This window comes from Urocitellus parryii, chromosome 6 (assembly GCF_045843805.1).
Source record: "Urocitellus parryii isolate mUroPar1 chromosome 6, mUroPar1.hap1, whole genome shotgun sequence".
Classification (NCBI taxonomy): Eukaryota; Metazoa; Chordata; class Mammalia; order Rodentia; family Sciuridae; genus Urocitellus; species Urocitellus parryii.
Genome location: NC_135536.1, coordinates 141387283 through 141406384, shown reverse-complemented (window position 1 = coordinate 141406384; position 19102 = coordinate 141387283). Strand labels below are relative to the sequence as shown.

The 19102-nt window shown below is 37.2% G+C and overlaps 1 protein-coding gene across 4 annotated transcripts in view; it reads right to left on the bottom strand.

Annotated features, from left to right (window-relative positions):
• Positions 1 to 223: 223 nt before the first annotated feature.
• The window catches only part of Mctp2 (multiple C2 and transmembrane domain containing 2), a 160734-nt gene continuing 141855 nt past the window's right edge, over positions 224 to 19102 (bottom strand). For all 4 annotated transcript variants that reach the window (XM_026394055.2, XM_077799771.1, XM_077799772.1 and 1 more), the window contains 4 exons: positions 18095 to 18204; positions 8607 to 8716; positions 2479 to 2576; positions 224 to 292 (listed from right to left, as the gene is read on the bottom strand). In XM_026394055.2, coding sequence (XP_026249840.2) covers positions 224 to 292; positions 2479 to 2576; positions 8607 to 8716; positions 18095 to 18204 — 387 coding nt within the window. The remainder of the gene's footprint in view (positions 293 to 2478; positions 2577 to 8606; positions 8717 to 18094; positions 18205 to 19102) is intronic.

Sequence of the window (19102 nt, the reverse complement as noted above, 5' to 3'; positions counted from 1 at the left end):
GTTCCTTTTGCTGGGATGGACATCTATGCAAATGATAGAACACCCCATGTGGAGGGGTGGGCACAGGAGTGTCGGCATCTGTGCACATGAAGAAGAGAAGAGCATATATCATGGTCTCGACCTGGCACACACTTCAGGTCCCAGAGGACCACTGAAATAGCCGTGACATTGGTCTGACCGAGTGCACAATATAGGATGCTAGAGTCAAAAGTCTGTGTGCGTCTTATAGAGCGCTGCGCTTCTTCCGAAGGGGGCTGCCACTACCACAGAGTTTCAATTCCGCATACTGCACCTGTGAAAACAAACAGACGTGTTGCTGGCAGTTAGGTAACCCTAGCTCACCACAGAGTGTGTTAATGGCTCCCCAAGGACAAACCAAGGCAAAGGAAGGAAGGTTCAAAGGTAATGAATCATTTTCTAAACACAGGAACATGGAGGGATTAATTGCAGGAAGGATTTGAGAAGTCATGCATCATTTCTTGAAACCAAAATATTAAAAGCAGATTTTTCTAATGAGATGCATGGGTTTCTACCTGCTCTGGGCACTGCTAGATGATCTTAATTTTGTGCGCGTCAGTTCTCAACCATAAGTAAGTTTAATAACTGCCTCTTGGGAATGTTTATCTTAGTATATGATATAGCAACTTAGAATTATTCATTTAAAACTATCTAAAATCTTGGGGAAAAAATCGCAGCCAATTATGGACATTTATTTTGTCTAACAGGGGAAAAATGCTGAAATTGATACTGGGTACCAGATTTTATTATAGATTTCTCTTAAAAATTAATTTCATTTACAATATAATGGCTAAAACATCTGTGATAAATATGAGTGCTTGGTGATTCCCCAGGGGCACACTGTCAAGGTGTTATTAGACACTGCCCTTGGTGAGATGGGGAGGATCTTACTAGCATGCTGCATGTCCTTCTGAGATGCTCTTTTGTTGTATATCTCTGTGTTCATGCCAACTCCAACTGGATGACCGCTCAGAGCTGTTGCTTGGACCATGCACAGACAACCCTTGGGGGCTTGATGGAAATTGCTATTCTTCAAGGATAGTGTATGAACTCACACTGTGGCCCAAGTGATGGTACAGTGCAAATGTATTGCTTTGGTGTGTGAGCTTTGATAGGCTGCTGGTGGAATGCCTTTATTTAAGCTATTGTATTACAGACCACATGTGTTCACTATTTTTAGCATTTGTGCTAATCTCCCCAAGGACATGAGGCCCAATCACAGGTTAGTCTATACTTTGCCCAAAACAGATAAAATAAAAACAAAACAAAACAACAACAACAACAACAACAAAACAAAACAACAACAAAAAAAACACCACCATTTTCTCCAGTGTTTCGTAAAGGTTTAGTTAGGGGAGCAGAGAATGACATACCTGTCAGTCTTCAGTGCAAAACAGAAGTAAGGTTACTTTTTAATTATATAATTTAAATGTTAAAATACATTCTAGGAAGATGAATTTACTCTTTAACAGTTATAAAGTGAAGGTTAAAGAAAAAAATAGTCAATTTTAATCTCCAGAACTTGAAATGAAGGGGAAAGGAGCTCTAAGACCTTAAGCCCTATTTCTCCATGATCCACTCAGATGCTGGGGAACAACTATGTCACAGTGGCCCAATGGTGAAAACTGATACTTGATTTGGGATTCTCTCAGATAAGACAATATTGTTATCTTCGATGATATTTCATCCAATGTCTCCCCATCAACCTATTCTTCATTAGTGAAATTGCTGCCTGCCTTCCTTAGGATTTATACCAGGCTAATCTGCAGGGACCCACGTTGAGCTATTCGTCGGGACTTTCTTATTGTTGTCTTCATTAATCTCCGAGCATCCACAGAAATGAGACTCTGCTGGATTAAGTGACCATTACCTGTGAATAATACCTGTGATTGATCTCAAATTATCTCATGCCGTCTCTTCCTCTCCATGTAGCAAAGTAAGTGGGGGATTTGCCCTTACCATCTTTAAGTCTTTACAGGAAAGGGGATAGAAAGGAGGCCCAGGAGATAATCAGGGCAAACAAGAATAAAAAGAATAATCCTCTTGTTCCCTATTCCCTATAAATGCCTGCCATCCGGAAAAAGGAAGAAAATAAGTATCACTCCTCAGGTTTGGATCTCCTGCAATTGCACTTACTGAGCCCATCTTGTCCTCTTTAGGGAGGTAAGCAATCAAAAAGGGCCAAGCATCAGCACACTGCAGCTGCACGGTATGAGTTCCAGATCATTCTTTAGTAGCTCTTTTTCAGGATAATTTCCCCCAATCATCTCATGCTTTGGACAAAGCTGCCTTTTTTTTTTTTTTTTAAATACCACCTCCCTGCAAGCCAGGCCTCTTTAGGGCTTTTCAGATTCCTTATCTCAATTACTCACATAAGCAGAGTCTTGTGGTCCTTTAGCTCTGCGGCTGCCTAGAACTCAGTGTTGGAGCCCCTGTTGTTGGTGAGCACTCATTACATACCTTTTGAACGTCGGAAGGAACCCTGGAGAGGAAGTCTAGTAGCTCATTATTGTCCATGGCAAAGGGATTTCGGAGCTTCTTGGTAAATTTATTTATGCCTGAAAAATAGAAACACCAGAGAGCTTTTTGTCTTTCTGTCTACCTACATCCCTATTTTTAAAAATCTTGCCTGACTTGAGTGTGTGTGGAGGGGTATTCACAAGTAAAAATTAGTGTGAAAACAATTACTAGACTTCAAGTCATGCACATGTTGCTGTCATGTGGAATCATTCACAAATGCCTTTTCCTGGAAGAAAGTAGAGGGGGTGGGGGAAGAGGGGCTCTGCCTTCTTCAGCTGTGAAAATCCCATTACAGTCCTAGCAGCAGGGCAGCAGAAACAAGCACTAAAACTGGAGAGCTCATTGGCTTTTTTGGAATATACTGATTAACAGCCTCCTTTGCTATGAAAACAAATGTCCCAGATGGGAAAAGGCCTTCATTAGCCAAAACAAGCCCCTACTTGGAGGCTCAGGACCCCGTGTAGCTGTGGGAGGTGGAGGGCGGGACTTTCTTGTTGTTAGAAAGAAACTGCAGCAATCTCTCTCCCCCCACCTCCAAGTCATTTTCACAGGATTCTCTTCTCTCACAGCAGAACAGAACTTGACATGTTGATCGTACTTTGATGCTGCAGGAAACTGTGAAAAGTTATTATTGGAAAATTATCTTACTATGGTTGCTAACTTAATTTGGGGACTGCAACACTGGAGAGTGGGTTTGTCTGGACAAGGGAGTATGTGCTAATTTAGGATGGGGACAATGGTTATTACAGAGGGGTTCAACATTTAAGATGTGAGCCCACTGTAGAGCACCCATCTTTGGTGGCTGCACTTTGGGTTCCTGTATCTGCCCAGGACACACTCTGCCCATGGTTTCCTCTTTAGTGAAGAGGTCCTCTCCGCCACCTTTTGTCTTCCACTGTGCTCCTTGGGGCTACTTTGCATGTACCCAGAGCTCACAATCTGTAGTCTTTTCACCAAAATGTCAACTCTTTTTTTCATGTTGAGTGTTAGAAGCAGAAAGACTAGGTGGCCTTCTGAAGTTTTGCCACAGGGTGCTTGTTTAACAAGGAGCCTATCTGAAGGCCTAACAGTCCCAATGACCGCTGAATGGATTCTTAGCTTAGTTATGCTCTGAATGGCTCCTACTCAGAAGCCAAGTTCAACAGTCTCCCAACACATAAAAGGTTTGATGTTTTTCTTTGTTCATTAAATATTACTTTGCTTTCATCTCAGGACTGGACTTCCTGCATGGCATTATACCTGACACAATGACAACCTCCAGTCCATTCTTTGGGGGGTCAGATTTACATCTGCTTTGCAAATGGGGGCCAGCCATTGTTCATGAGTAAATGGTAGCTTGGTGGCTGGGCTAGGGAAGGTTCCCAGCAAATGATTCCCTTTTCCTCAAGTCAAAGCTGCACTTTGCCTTTCTTCCCTCTACCCCCACAGCAAGCTTCATGTTTCTAACTAAAATTTCCCCCAGTGTTTCCTTTAAACTAAAATACTCTCACTGTGTTATTCTAAAGACATTTAATTGTAGCATGGGCTTTTTGGCAAAAGAAAACAGACAAGGCAAAATGATGAAGGGAGACAAAGACGTATTGAGAAAAGATATATCTTCTATTGTTAATTATATATAGTGTGCGCATCTGGAGTCTTTACAATGAACAGCAAGGCAGGGATAATATCACAGCCGATCAAAACACAGCATTCTCAGACACTGAGAAGATTATAAACCTGCACAGTAGCTCAAATGCACCGATAAAGGCCGAAGTAGTCCACAATGCACTGAGACTGTCTACGTTTGAAAAAGTTAGAATAAAAATTACAAGGCATTCAGATTGCATGCTTCAAAAGCACACCTTATTTTTCAAAGGTATCCCAGGTTTGACTATTACAGTAATTCCAACATACTATTTATTATGTGAGATCCAGGGCCAACGGGAGATCACGGACTTCTTGGTCATTTTTAAGGGCCAATGAGGGATCACAACAAAGGTGATGGTGCAAGAATCCCTGGGCCTCAGTTTCAGCTACATGATACATTAACTGTGTGATTTCAGGCAAATCACTTAACCCTCCTCTGCATTATAACTGACCCAAGGCCAACCTCTAAACTTCTCATGAAATTTTAATGAAAAAAAACTGCCCTATGTAATGTCTAGGGTTGATAGTAGAATCATGCTGGAAAAGATATGTGAAAGAATTCTGTAATTCCACAACCATGGAGGGGCTGCAATCATTACTGTGGGTATTAATAAGCTAGGTAGCCAAAGAAGGTCCGTAGAGAAGAGTTTTCATAGATGATCACAAGAAAAATCTGAATGTGTGGCATCATCTAGTAGGATACTAGATGTAAATTTAAATTTTAACCTAAATGATACACATAGAGAGGTCTATCTGCTGTTAAAAAACAACAAAAACAACAAAGCAAAACTTTTTTTTTTTTTTTTGCTATAATAAAACAAGTGAGATCTAAGTCCCAAAGGATAGCATTTGGGAAAGAGACTATCATTCAATGGTGATGGAGCTCAGAATAAATAGATGAGTAGGGTGGAAGGAGGGCTTCAATGTAAAAGTAAGTAAATAAATAAACAAACAAACAAACAAATAAATGTGGGGAAAGAGTATATGGAAAATCTCATGACTGCCTTACACTCAGTAACTTGAAAATAAGCACTCAAAACAGAATAAGAAGTTTTCAGAAACTTCTATAAGTAATGGGCATGTAACTCTTCAGTGTGATTCCTTGGGGTCTATACAGGATCCCTGCTTACTCATTTTTCAAACCCTGAGCACCTTTCATATGAGAGCTGTGATGCTATCAACTAGAGATACAAAGTTAAATCCTGGCTCCCCTTGCAAAATGCCCCAAACTTAAAAGTAGAGTCCAAGATTGGGAAGCTATAGCTAGGATCTGTGATGAAAAACTGAAAGAATATTGGGAAACTCTTCAACAGAAAACATGAATGCAATCAAATCTTAGGACTGCATGACTGATGTGATTCTACAACATGTACAATCAATTAAAAAATTAAAAATTATACCCCATTTGTGTATGATATATCAGAGTGCTTAAATGCATTCTACAGTCATGTATAACTAAAACAAATTTAAAAAAAATTTTAAAAGATACTTTACCATCTGGATATATATCAAGTGACTAAATTCCAGTAGATATTTTTCTACAGAAAACTTCAGATATCCCTCTTGAAATCTACTTCTCAATTTCTAAAAATCACAGTTCCACACAAGAGAAGTTGTGGGCTCAAGAAAGAGTCACCTATGGAGAGTACAGGTATGGAGGCTGAGACTCATGCACTCAAAGGATTTTTTGACTGCTCACTAAAGATTTATATCTATGTTGCTGCATCAAGAATCATAAAGAGGGAAAAAATCATTAAAGAGGGAAAAACATGTTTCACCTATCAAAACGTTACAGTAAATTGGAGTCCAGGAATATTTTCATATGCTTATGTCAAATAATTGATTTAAAAAATATTTATACAAAAACATTATTTCCATGTATAGAACATGAATATCTAGCAAAATGCTAGGCTCTTATTCATATGTTTAAGACTCCATAAAAATAAGTAACTTCATATGGTCCAGGAAACATTATTAAAGGATCATTATAAATTTGACATACAACTTTTCTCATGTGAGAAAGCATCTGCAGGGGACAGAATCATATAAAAGATATGCAAAACACTGTACTGGACCTACAGTAGCTAGTAACTACCTTGCCTTGAAAATGAATAAATTTTAATGCAACTGCAGAATATACTTCAGGATGGAAAGACAAGTCTTACATGATGAAATCATGGATTAATTGTCAAGGCATTTGTCCACTCTGTCTTTAATATGCTCACCAGTAAACTATGAATTCCTGTATAGAAGGTGGAACCAAATCTCCAGAGGGTAAAGCTCAAAGGGTTACTGCTGGCTTTCGAGACAATGATAAAGTCTATGCTGTTTAATAGTTTCATCCATAAACTGAACAAGAAAGAGAGAAATGTTTCACTAAGTAGATGCAAAGAGTTGTTGGAAAGCTGCCAATATCTTGGAAGAAGTCAAAGTGATTTAGGTAAATAGAACGGTTAGAATCCTAACATTGACAAAGGAGGAAATGGTACTGTTGGCCCTCTGTGTCTCTGGGTTGTACATTTGGATCAAAAATACTTGGGAAAAAAACTTACTTCTGTAATGAATGTATGCAGAGATTTCTTGTCATTACTCCCTAAACAATACAGCATAACAACTATTTACACTGAGATTACAGTGTATTAAGTATTATAAGTAAAATACAGGGGAGAACAGGTATAGATTATGTGGAAATACTGTGTCGTTGTACAGAGGACTTGAACATCTGTAGATTTTGGTATCCACAGGGGGTTCTGGGATCAGGGATGACTGTATTAGTCCCCTTTGTGGAGGAAAGGAGCTCTATAAATAAATCAAGTATGTACTAGTGTTTAACAGCAGACCATAGCATTCAAATTAGATAAGCTGTTTGAACAAAACAGTAGCCAAAGAACTGTAATTTTGAATCGCACCTGGTTAGGGACAGACAGCTATATGAAGGTATAAGTTGTAAATGTGGTCAGGAATTGGAAACACAAACATACATACACACACACACACACACACACACACACACACACAAAATAACAACTGTGAAAGAAAAAGATTATCCAGTCTATACAGATAATATTTAGCATATAAAGTACTCATGGGAATATTTAAAAAAAAATCCTGCCTTAATCAATGAGCCATTAGAGAGGCCCATGCTCTTTCCTAATGACCAAAGTGCTATCATTGTTGCAATGTAAAACAAACCTGTGCATGAGAGGACTTTCCCCAGTTGCAACAAGAGAGCTTGCAAGGATGCACATTGTCTGAAGCAACAGCAGAGAACCAAGTGTTAATTCCTACCCCTCAGGAGAGGGTTAGAATATGTTTTTTCTTTTCTCTTCCTAGACTTGCACCAAGGTCAGAGGCTTCTTTAGATAAGATTTTCAGCTCTAAATACTGTAGAGAATGATTGGGTTATGTTCTCAAAGTCCTTCTAGTTAGTTCTAGTAATTTTATGAGTTCTATTTTTCCCATGACTCTTCCAATTTCTGAATGTCCACCTTTGGCTTTCCTTGTGCACAGGGTTCTACCTTTTAGGTGAAATCCCTTGTAGGGATTCTTGTAATGGTTCTAGAAAAGTTGCAGCTTTAATCCAGCATTTCCAGGCTCTCTGTCCATGCATAAAGATGAGTGCATCTCACCACAGACTCTCATTTTTGTGATTTCCCTGAACATCCTGACATAGGAAGCTCTCTGCAAGTAATGAGGGAGGAGAGCTCAACAACAGTCACAAGACAAAGGCTGCCAAGTCCCCAGTCATTTAGTGCAGTGCATTCTCCTTACATCAAGCAGGGGCCACCCAGCAACAGACACAAAGATCCACAAAGTTTCATGAGTGTGAAGTCAGGAAATTTATTTCAAGTTTGATATTTTTATGTTTTTGTTTCTCCTTTTTTAAAGCAGCTAAACTTTTTAAGCATCCCATTTCCCCTGGTAAACAATAGCTTCCTCTTTTTTTTTTTTTTTAAGGCACTGATAAATACTCACAGAATGTTCCCTCCTTCACCCCCACTCCTTCTGGATTTAAGTCCACTAGAGACGAAGGGTCAGAAGCAACCTGGCAGTGATCAGATCTACTTTGACATTATATAAAGGGCAAGATGCAGGTGTGTGCTCCTTGTTTGAACCACAGTGTTTCCAGAAAATTACTGGGCCACAGCAATATATTATTCAAGGGGATTTATGACTGGAAAATCCCAAAGGGAAAGAGCATGCACTATCACATTTTTATTTGATCACAATTATGCAAGGGGCCTATAAATATCCATGCTGATCATTCACTCCACTGGCCTTTCCAGGGAGGTCCTGGAAGTGTTTGTTCCTCAAATGCTTTCCTTAATCTCCTGTTTAATTGCCAGCAAGAGCACATTTAAAGTTTATAGTCACACTTTAAAAATGAGTAATTGGTTCTTACCTGAAATTGATTGCTAGCAAAAGGACCATGTCAAACTTACCCCAGATTAAAATGATGTAGCGCAGTGGAATGAAGTACAAAGTGATGGTGGCTACGGCCAGAATCAAACAGGCCAGGAATGAAAGGAACGGGACCGTCCAGTTAAACGTGCTGTAGACAGACCACATAAATTTTATTTCCTTTGATGCTCAACAACTTCTGGAGTTACCTTGTCATATGTATTTCATGCTCAGATGTATAAAATGTCTACTTAAAATTTTTTTATTAAATACTTGCAGATACATATTAAAACATCACACTGTGTTAATGCCGAAATGTTTGAAGGTAAAATGATTAGATTATGAAACCTATAACCCCTCTAGTGCATTAATTCTTTTGATGAACTAATAATTTGAAAAGACTACTCCAGGCAGTAGGATGTGCCCAGAGGAAGTAGGTAGCTGGGGGCATGCCCTTGGGGATTATATTTCTTGTTTTCCTGGCTGCTGCTCTCTCTGCTTTCTGGCCTCCTTGAGTTTAGAAGCTTTCCTCCTTCCATCATGCTCTTCTGCCATGGTGATCTGCCTCACCTCAGGTCCAGAGCAATGGAGTTGGCTACCGTGGACTGAGCCTCTGAAACAGTAAGCCTGAATATACCTTTCCCTTGCCTAAAGTGTTTCTGTCAGGTATTTTGTCCACAGAGATGCAAAGCTATCACAACTCTCAGTGATTTAAAAACTGTGATACTGCCAAGATGGCTCTATGCATGGAGATCTTCAAAGCTTTGGTGGACTTCCTTTCAAATCAATATTTCTGTCAATGAAATACATAGTTGTAAATATTTTAAAAAGATGACTACGGTGCTTTCATGCTTCTGCATTCTCTAATATCTTCTGTTTAGAACTTCCAAGCTCATTTACTCTAAAAGGCAGAAATAAGGTGCTCTCAAATGGATGGGGGGCACTGGCTACAAACCATCACACCACTAATCATAGGTATGATTTTACCATACAGTATTTTCATGGGGCTCTTTGATCCTTTGATTACATGCATGGCTTGTTTGGTCTTGAAGACCTAGACCTTGGGATGTGGAATTCCATATAATGTAAAGATTCTTGAGTAGTCCTAAAAATAGAGCCCTACTTAGGACACCCAGAGTAGTTCTTCTTATTAATCTTCATCTTCCCATACAAATTTACATGTTTACTCTTTGCCTTGTACTAAAAATACCAAGAGGTAAAGGTTTCTTCTGTTGTCTTTTGTATGAATTGGGGAAAGAATTTGGGCAATTTTTGAGGAAGTAGCATGTAACGGTTATCAGGCATTTAATTTGTGCTAGTACTGAACATATTTAAACTGCAATGCTCTTACTAATTCTGCTAAGTATTATCCCCATTTTACAGATGAGCACAATGAGAGGCTAATTTGTATATAAACAAAATTCCATCAATAGTATAGAATTAGGTACCTCACACTCTTAAGACTATTATCAATATTTCATCTTTGCCCATGGAGATAACATTTGTGTATGCATTTAATTTTTTTCTTTAAATTATAAGTAGATTTGAACAACTTTTAATATGCTTGCTAATGATTTTTATAGAAGATATTAAGAAATAAGTTATTTCCTTGCTCAGGGTCACAGTGTATAAAAGCATCAAAAAAAGGAGTTTACAAGCTGAGTAACTTTGGGAAAGTGACTACATCAATCTGAACTATAATTTGCTCTGTGCGAAATAGAAACAATAACACCTATGTCATAAATTTTGTTAGAATTAAATAAGAACTTGCATTTTAGTAGTTAGTTCAGTATTTGGCACATTATAAAATCTCAAAAAAAAGGGGGAGATGCAAAGGCAGTTACTATTTGTGAATTTTCCCTGAAGCTGTTTTGCTTGACTTTGTCATAAGTGTTTTAAAATACGTCTTTGGATGGTAAAGAAATTGGTCCTTTCTCATGTTTGTTATCATATTTTTACAGTTAGAGGCTTTGTCCCTATTGTAAATTAAAATATTACCAAACTTAACACTGATTTTCCTTTTCCATCCCAGTATTTGGCCAGTCTTAGAAGATACCTTCCTGAGTTTAGTGCAATGATGAAAAATTTTATAAAAATCACTGTTTCCCATACTCCTTGAATACATCTTTGTTACTTGTCATAGACTTGGTTGATTTTTATAATGGATGTACAAAAAATAAATATTAAGTTTGACACTTTTTTGCAATTTTAAAAAGTAAAAACATGAGTAGCAGATCCTGAATTGAATTTCCACATATATGTTGAAGCATTTCTGTCCTCTCTCTTCTAGAGTAGAACATTTTGGATGGCAAATGTGCAGTATGTATTCTAAGGAATTTAACCTGCAGTCATCTTTGCCAAAGGCCAAAGAGGCAGTACATGAATGTCTGCTCCAGGCTGGTTTATAACACATACAAACAGGAAACCTCATTATCATTAAGGGGGAATCCCTAGAAATATATAAAGAAAAAGAAGCGATAAAATTCTCTAAAATACTACATAAATTTTAAAAACTGATACGATCTCCACATTCTACCATAAAGGCTCAAAACTAGAAAAGTGGAAAACAAATGCAGAAATAAATGTTCATATAATGATCATATAATCATTACTAAATATATACAAGTATCACATGTATAAGTTTATCATACTGAAAGAGAATCTGAGGATTTACTCCAGGTAACCAATTCCAGTTAACAGTTGCTAAATATCATGGGGTTGGGGGAGAGAAAGAAGAAGGTAGAATGGGAGACTTGGTTGATTTTTATAATGGATGTACAAAAAATAAATATTAAACTTGATACCTTTTTGCATTTTTTAAAAGTAAAAACATGAGCAGCAGATCCTGATTCAAATCTGCAGCTCTTTAGTCACCTCTGAAGATTATTTATTAACCTGATAGTTTATAATTTGAAAATATCTGTTCCAACGCTCATGAACTGTAAGCATAACCTCAAGCAATGTACTCAACTTCTCTGTGCTTTACTTCTCCCATTTGTAGGATGAAAATAACATCTTCCCATCCTCTTGTGGAGATGTTGAGGAGATCAATGATTTAATAAATAGAAAGCATGTAAAACAATATCTGGCACTTAGTAGGTATTCAAGAACTGTCCACTGCCCTCATTTTTTTGTTATTGCACAAAAGTGAAGAATATGAAAATGGATTATATCAGGTAACATTCTGAAAACGGAAAATAATAAAAGCTACAAAATATGTAATATTATTTATTTTGTCAATAAAAAACAAAGTTCATTAATAAAACAACCAAATTGATTTTTAACTAAAAATCATGCTTTCTGCTGTTTTCTACATCTAGAAAATTACTTTTTAGACATACATGTTTCTCCTCCTAGCAATACACCTTTAAAAAATACGAGATAAATAGCCATCATTATACAAATATGAAAATAAGAAAATAGAATAAAAAATAAAATTGTAAGAACTCTGAGGTAATGAAGCTTCAAAGTCAGTTTTCACTCTAATAACTTCTGCCAAATATTGGGATTTCGAGCTTCTGTTACCAGCATAGTGCATGGGGCACAGGAGGTAAAGCCTAGAATATCCTCAAAAAAAAAAAAAAAAAAAAAAGAATCAAATTGGGAACCACTGAATAAAGTTGATGTATGCAGGGTAAAGATGAGTGTGAGTGAAAGAATGAATGGAAGGAAGGGAAGAAAAACTATCCATGAGTAGACATAGAAAACTATGCCTGTTGTCACTTTAGCACAAGCTAGAAAGGGTTGCCATCTAAGATTATGCTACCAGTGTAGACTGAAAAGCTTCAAGTATAAACTTTAAGGAAGATAAAATGATCCCATGTTGATAATATCCCAAGGTCACTCAAGAAATAATCATCCTGGGCCCAGCATGGTGGTGCACACCTGTAATCCCAGTGGCTTGGGAGACTGAAGCAAGAAGATTGCAAATTCAAAGCCACTCTCAGCAACTTAGGGGAAGTCTGTCTCAAAATAAAAAGGGCTGGGGATGTGGCTCAGTGGTTAGGTGTCCCTCCCTTCAATCTCTGGTATCTAATAATAATCTTCCTTAGAGATATGCAATATCAACCCAGATATTTCAGTACTCCTCACATAAAAATCCAAAGAATATGAATTCACAGTTAAATATGCAAAATAAAAAAACATGGCACAATTAGAGGAGCAACAGCAGACAGCAAATTCCAAAGTAAAATACTGCAGGTAGAGATCCAAACCAATATATTAAATTAAATATTCAATATGGTAAAAGTCAAACTAGGGAATGAAAAATGACCAAGAAGCATTGAAAAATGAAAACTATAATGATTACAGTTAGAAATTCAATGAACAACAGAAGTTTTGCATAGGAATCTAGATAGTGCAAGATCATGCAAAAAAAAAAAAAAATACTTAGCATCACAGAGCCCAAAACAAGGAATGATAGCAAAGAGGTTCAGAGACATGGAACACAGACAAAGAAGGTTTCAGACAATTTTAGACCATGGGAAATCATGTTCTTAACATAGTGTGGCAACTGAAAGAATAGCAAGAGTGCGTTAGTGTTTCCGTTCCTAGGAAATAGAGGGAAAATGTAGAACATAAAGAGCAAGGATGAAGAGGGTACTTAAAAATCACAGGTTTAAGTCTATAAAAGAACACAAACTCTGAATAGACTACATGGTACAACTTGAAGTTTGTGATTGCCAGGTACAGGACTGAGATCTGAAAAAAGTATGTTTAAAGGGAAAACTGGAAAGGTATTTATCGGGAAGTAAAAGAGGAGGTGACAAAACTACATGAAAAATCAAGAAAACAGAAAAGTTTTATTAGTTTTAAATAGGTTCCTTCATATAGATAAATAATTCAAGAAAATATGACAACTTTGACACATAAAAACGAAATAACAGCTTCAAAAACAGAGTAAGCAAAAACAAAACCTCAGAGAAAGATAAATTCACAACCACAGTCGAAGGTTTTAACACAACTCTAATTGATAGAGGTAGCCAACCAAAGTCCAAAGATACTATACATGTAAAAGGTCTGAACTTGAGAAAACCTAACAAGCAGATAGCACAATAACCCAATAATCTACTTTTCAACCTTGAATAAAAATATGCAAAAGTAGACCATAGTTGTATCGCTATTTTGTGAACTTAAAGTAATTAAACTAAAAAACAGAAATAATAACTAGAAAATACCCAAAGTGTATTGGAAATTAAGTAATACACTTCTTAGCCAAGAAAGAAATCAAACTAGGAATGGCTTTACTTACATTTGAAAAAAAAAATTAAATTACTACATGCCAAAATGTTGTGTTTACCAAAAGTCATAGAACTTTAAACCTTTACATTAGGAAGAAACATTGAAAATAAGTGACTTAATCACCAATGTTAAAGAGGTAGAGAAGAATATACATTAAGGCCAAATAAAATGATGGAAACAGAAGATGAGCATAGTAATTGCTGGTTCCTTCCAAGGACTAATTGATAAATGTCTGTCAAGAAGAAAAGAGTGTCTGGGGTGGGGTCAGGGGACAATAAAAATCACAACAGTAGACCAGCTACAGATTTTGATAAGTTATAACATATGAATAAAATGGACAGACTCTTTAAAAATTATAGGCTTACATAAACAGATGAGAAAAAAATGGGAAAAACACATGAAGAATATATAACAACCTGAACATTTAATTAAAAACATCAGAAAGAAAACTGCAAGCCCAGATACCTCACCAGCAAAACTATCAGGTCTTACAGGAAATGATTCCAGACTTACACACAATTGCTTCCAGGGAATAGATAGAGGACAGTCCATCCAACCTTGTTTTATGTATTTAAAACCTTCTGTATATGAGGGATTTTCACAAATAGAAATTTATCAATTTCATTAATGATTATAGCTACAAAAATACTAAGGGGGCAGAAATAGTAAATAAAAACAAGCACTATATGAAGGAATTGCGTAACAGAAAATCTGGATGGTTGAATATATTCCAGCAATGTAGATTGGCTTTACACTTGAAAAACAATCATTATATTACACCATATTTAAAAAAAAAATGGAGGGAGGCACATATGATCCTCTCCAAGAATGCAGAAAAAAGAAGTGTTTGACAAAACTGAACTCACATTCATGATGTAAAATTCTGAGCAAACTAGGAATAAAAGGAAATTTCTTTAATTAGATAAATCATCTTAACAAAAACCAAAGCCAATATCATTCTTAAGGGTGAACTGTTGAGACCTTTCTCTCTGAAACTGCATAAGAAAGTGAATGCCTGTGAGCTCCAATTCTGTTCAGCATTGTCCTATAACTACAAACCAGCAGTATTGTAGGGCTCAAAAATTAAAATGTGTAAGGACTGGAAAATTGAAAATTAGATGATATGTTAATTTAATAGATAATCCAAAATGATCTTCCTAAGAAAATGATGATAACTAAGTTTACCAAGGCTATTAGATATAACGTAGTCAACATAGGAAAATTAACTTCACTTCTACATATAAATAAGAGGTAGAAAATAATACCAAACAAACCAAATATTTAGGACTCTATCTCACAAAAAAATTCAGAGTTCTATAAAGAAAAATATTAAAAAGTACACAGATAGAAATGACCAGAATGATGGAAGAAGACAACAAGTTTATCTATGAGCAAACTTAAATTTTTCTTCCAATGGGTGCCATCCTAATAATGATACAAACACAGTTCGTGTAAGATGAGTCATATAGATTTATGTTGGATGCAAGAAATGGAGTTGTGCATCAGAAGTCCTGACAGATGTGTCCTTCCAACAGCCAAGTAATAGACTTTTCCCCTCAGTAACCCACAACCTTAAAGTGCTTTCAAAAACTCAGGTGTTGTGGGGACGGGGTAACATTCACTGGGTTTAAAACACAGAGGAAGAAACTCAAGGCAATTTACAAAGAATAGTATGTTATTAAAACATGCCATCCAGAGATAGATTCCTAAGGATGTATGCTTTTATGTTATTCTCCCCCCCCAAAAAAAAATGTTCTCTAGGAATAATTGCCTTTTCCACTTTACAGTGAAAGACTTATCCAATATCACTTACTCCCTGTCTGACAGAACATTAAAAAATCTGAACTCAAAATCTTGGCTCCAGAGCCACGGTTCATTTTTTGCCATGTCTCCTACATGGTATCTTCCTCACATGTGTGTAGTTTTCACACTCGCTTATGAATGCTTTCCTCACACCTGGTTGCTGGTTCTCTCAGTGGTCTTTCTGTCTCTGTTACTTTAGGCATGTTATTCTCAAACACAAAATCCAACCATCAGTCATTCCCCATGGCCTTCCACTGGGAATGTGATTTCAGCTGCTTTCCCATCTACATGGGTGAGGATTTCACAACATCAGTGATAGCGAGGACAGTAACTTCAATTCATATGAATGTACCTTCTAAGATTTATTCTGGAATATGTGTAGAAATGGCTTACTCTGGCCTTAATCTCATCTCCTCCATGGAGGTGACTTTGCCACTAAAGGTTTGAAGCCATCACTCGATGATGATAAAACAGACAATATACATCACTCTTTTGACCCATGCTCTCTACTAACATAAATGCTGCAAGTTGAATAAATGTTTCAGTCTGACAGATCTGTATATTTAAAATATGCCTAATATTAGAGAAGCTGATTAGAGAAGGTAGAGTAGGTGAAAAGAAAATAGTTTATTATTCCATGCAAATATAGCCCCACTGGGTTTCTCCCAGTTAGTGGCAGGGAAGCCTTGCTCTGAGAGTTTTATGTAACTGTGTTTATTTGCTAGTTGCCAAAAGTTGGGTAAAAGTCTTCCTGGTTCTTGAGCACTGAATTCCAATAGAGTTACACATGAAATCCCTCTTGAATGCACAGCAGGGACTCTAAGGTCACTATAATCATGAATGGCCAAAGAATTAATAGGAGTTGAGCCGTATGAGCCTTCCTGTGTTGCAGCTGGGCAGAACAGAGCCCTGTTGATGGGTTGAAAATGCATCCCAGACATGGTTGCCGCAGCTGTGCTGGGCACAGCTGCCCCTCAAAAACACCGTAGAGTCGAGAGTCTGTTTAAATCCCTCTGCCCTCTTCTCTCATCAGACACATTTCCTTTAATGTTATCAACTACACAACAGCTACGCTTGTGTTTTAGAGACCTTTAAGAATGGACCCAGTTTTACCAAACCACATGATCTTCCTTCCTCGGCCTTGCCCCCACTCCACATCCTCTCGCCCTCCTTGCTGCCAGTAGTTCATCTTTTTTTTTTTTTTAATTGACTTTTTCCATCCCCTGAAGGCCCTGCATGAAACACCTCATCTCCAGGCATTGCCATCTCTATCCCCTATGACATATTGAGTCCTCCATCTTCCTGTATCTACCTGTCTTTTGCTTTGAGCTGGTGCACAAGGGCTCGCATTTACTGAAGGCCCCACTCCTCCATTCCTTGCCCTGTTATCTCTTCCTATTCTTGCAAATACTTATAAGTTGTTGCTGCATCAACAACTGTTCCTTTGCTGTGTCCCCTGCGTCCCTGACTGAGTGGGTCAGTCTTCTTCAGCAGCCTGTCTTACCTCGTTCCACCACCAGTGCTACTGAAATCTATTTGGCAATTAGTGATTTCCCCCCCTCATGGAAAAGCAGAAAATAATGACACAATAGTATAATAGTGAAGAGAAATGACCAATTAATAAGATAAGTGTTAATTCTTAGAACATTCCTGGCACAATTGTGGATTAAATGAGGAAAGAAAACCTCCCTGTTTTAATGGTACCAAATGAAGAGCATGTAATAGATTTTAATGTGTAAAAAGAACATGAATCATAGTCTTAACTTGGACTCAGTTAAAGAAGTTATCACTTATGCTCAAAAGTAAAGAATGATTTGGGTTTGATTAAAACCCAGCCTGCCTTCTTTGTAAATAAACTTTTATTGGAACACATGTAACATACCCAATCATTTATGTATTGACTGTTCTATTTTTATGCTTAAGTAAAAGACGTATGTAGTTGTGTCAGATTATGAAAATATTTACTCTTTGGCCCATTACAGAGGAGTTTGTCAACTCCTATCCTATGCCATGCACGTAACGTACGCACTGAATTGACTTGGTGTCTACCCATCTATGACAGTGTTAATATTGTACAATTTTTTGGAGAATTGAGTGAAAAAATTTCACAGTGTCTTGAGGTTCCGATATAAAAAGTCTCTGTTAAAGCATACTTGCTTCCTTTTTTATTTCTGCAGAGGGCAATTCTATTTTTTTAATCTATAATTTATCACCCAAACCAGGATATTTCTGAAAGTGAAAGAGGACACTATTAATAGTTATGCTGGGACAACTAGTGTAAACTAAGCCATATGGTCACCCTAGTTCTGAGGCACCACCCAACTATGAAGCTGACAAGCCCAAAGAACAAGCGACCAAAGTCAAACTGGTTTGCACAACACCACTGCTTTTGTTTTTTGCATTTTTCTGATCCCATTCCCCCTTTCTCCCATCATCTTTGTGGGTGGCAAATCTACTTTAAATACAACATATATGCAGAACTTACTTTTTAATTCTTTCTCCAAAAGAAGCTATTTCCTCCAAGATGTTTTGAACAGTGGAAACGATATCTTGTACCATGTAGATTCTCTCAATTAACCCCTTTCTCTCAGATTCCTGGGAAACATGAAAGATATAAATCAGTAACTTCATTTCTCATCATTCTGTTATAGAAATTATTACGCCATGCTATAATAACATAGTTTTAACCAACAGAATGATTTCAAGAGATCACATTTTTCACAACTTTAATGTTTATTGACTCCCAAAATGATTATCTCTTCACTCACCTTTCATTCATAGTGTCCAAGCTCCATCGTTACCTCAATATCATGTAATGAATGGAAGTCTTTTGGAACCGGGGACTTCAGTTCCCTGTGGACTTGTTGATTGCCTCAGAGAAATCTGCAATTCCTTAAGTATGGCCAACTGGTTTCCTCTGTCCACATAAGGTTACATGTAAATTCACCCCAGCCCTCTTCTATCACAGTCCTTCAGAAATGCTCCCATAGAGACTGAAAGGTCATGTTGGACTTACACATAATATGCTTCCTAGACCTGTGACTTCTGAAACTCTGCTTACCACCCAGACACAGAGCAAGTACAGACAGCCACAGTATATAGTACTAAGGGCTGCAGGCTAACTAAGTTATGCCTTGAAGGATGCTCAATAGTTTTGATTTCTTCAGAAAGTTGGAAGCAAATATAAGTTCATCTTCCTCAGTTTCCAATTCTTCCCACAAATGAATTCAGATTTCATGTAGAAAACTTTATATTTTACCCATACTAGATAGGTATAATGATATAAAAATAGAAATCACTCAAGTGTTTGAGGAAGGATAATTCCCTAGAGAATTGTAGTTTTACATTGTTTCTTATATTTCGCTGGTATGTGCTAGCTTCCCTGTAATTGGGATTTATTCAATGTCCTGCCTTTCTGAGTCATTGTTGTCATTACACCAGCTACAAGCAACTCTACAAAACTTACTTCTTATCTAGAATTTTACTTTGGTTA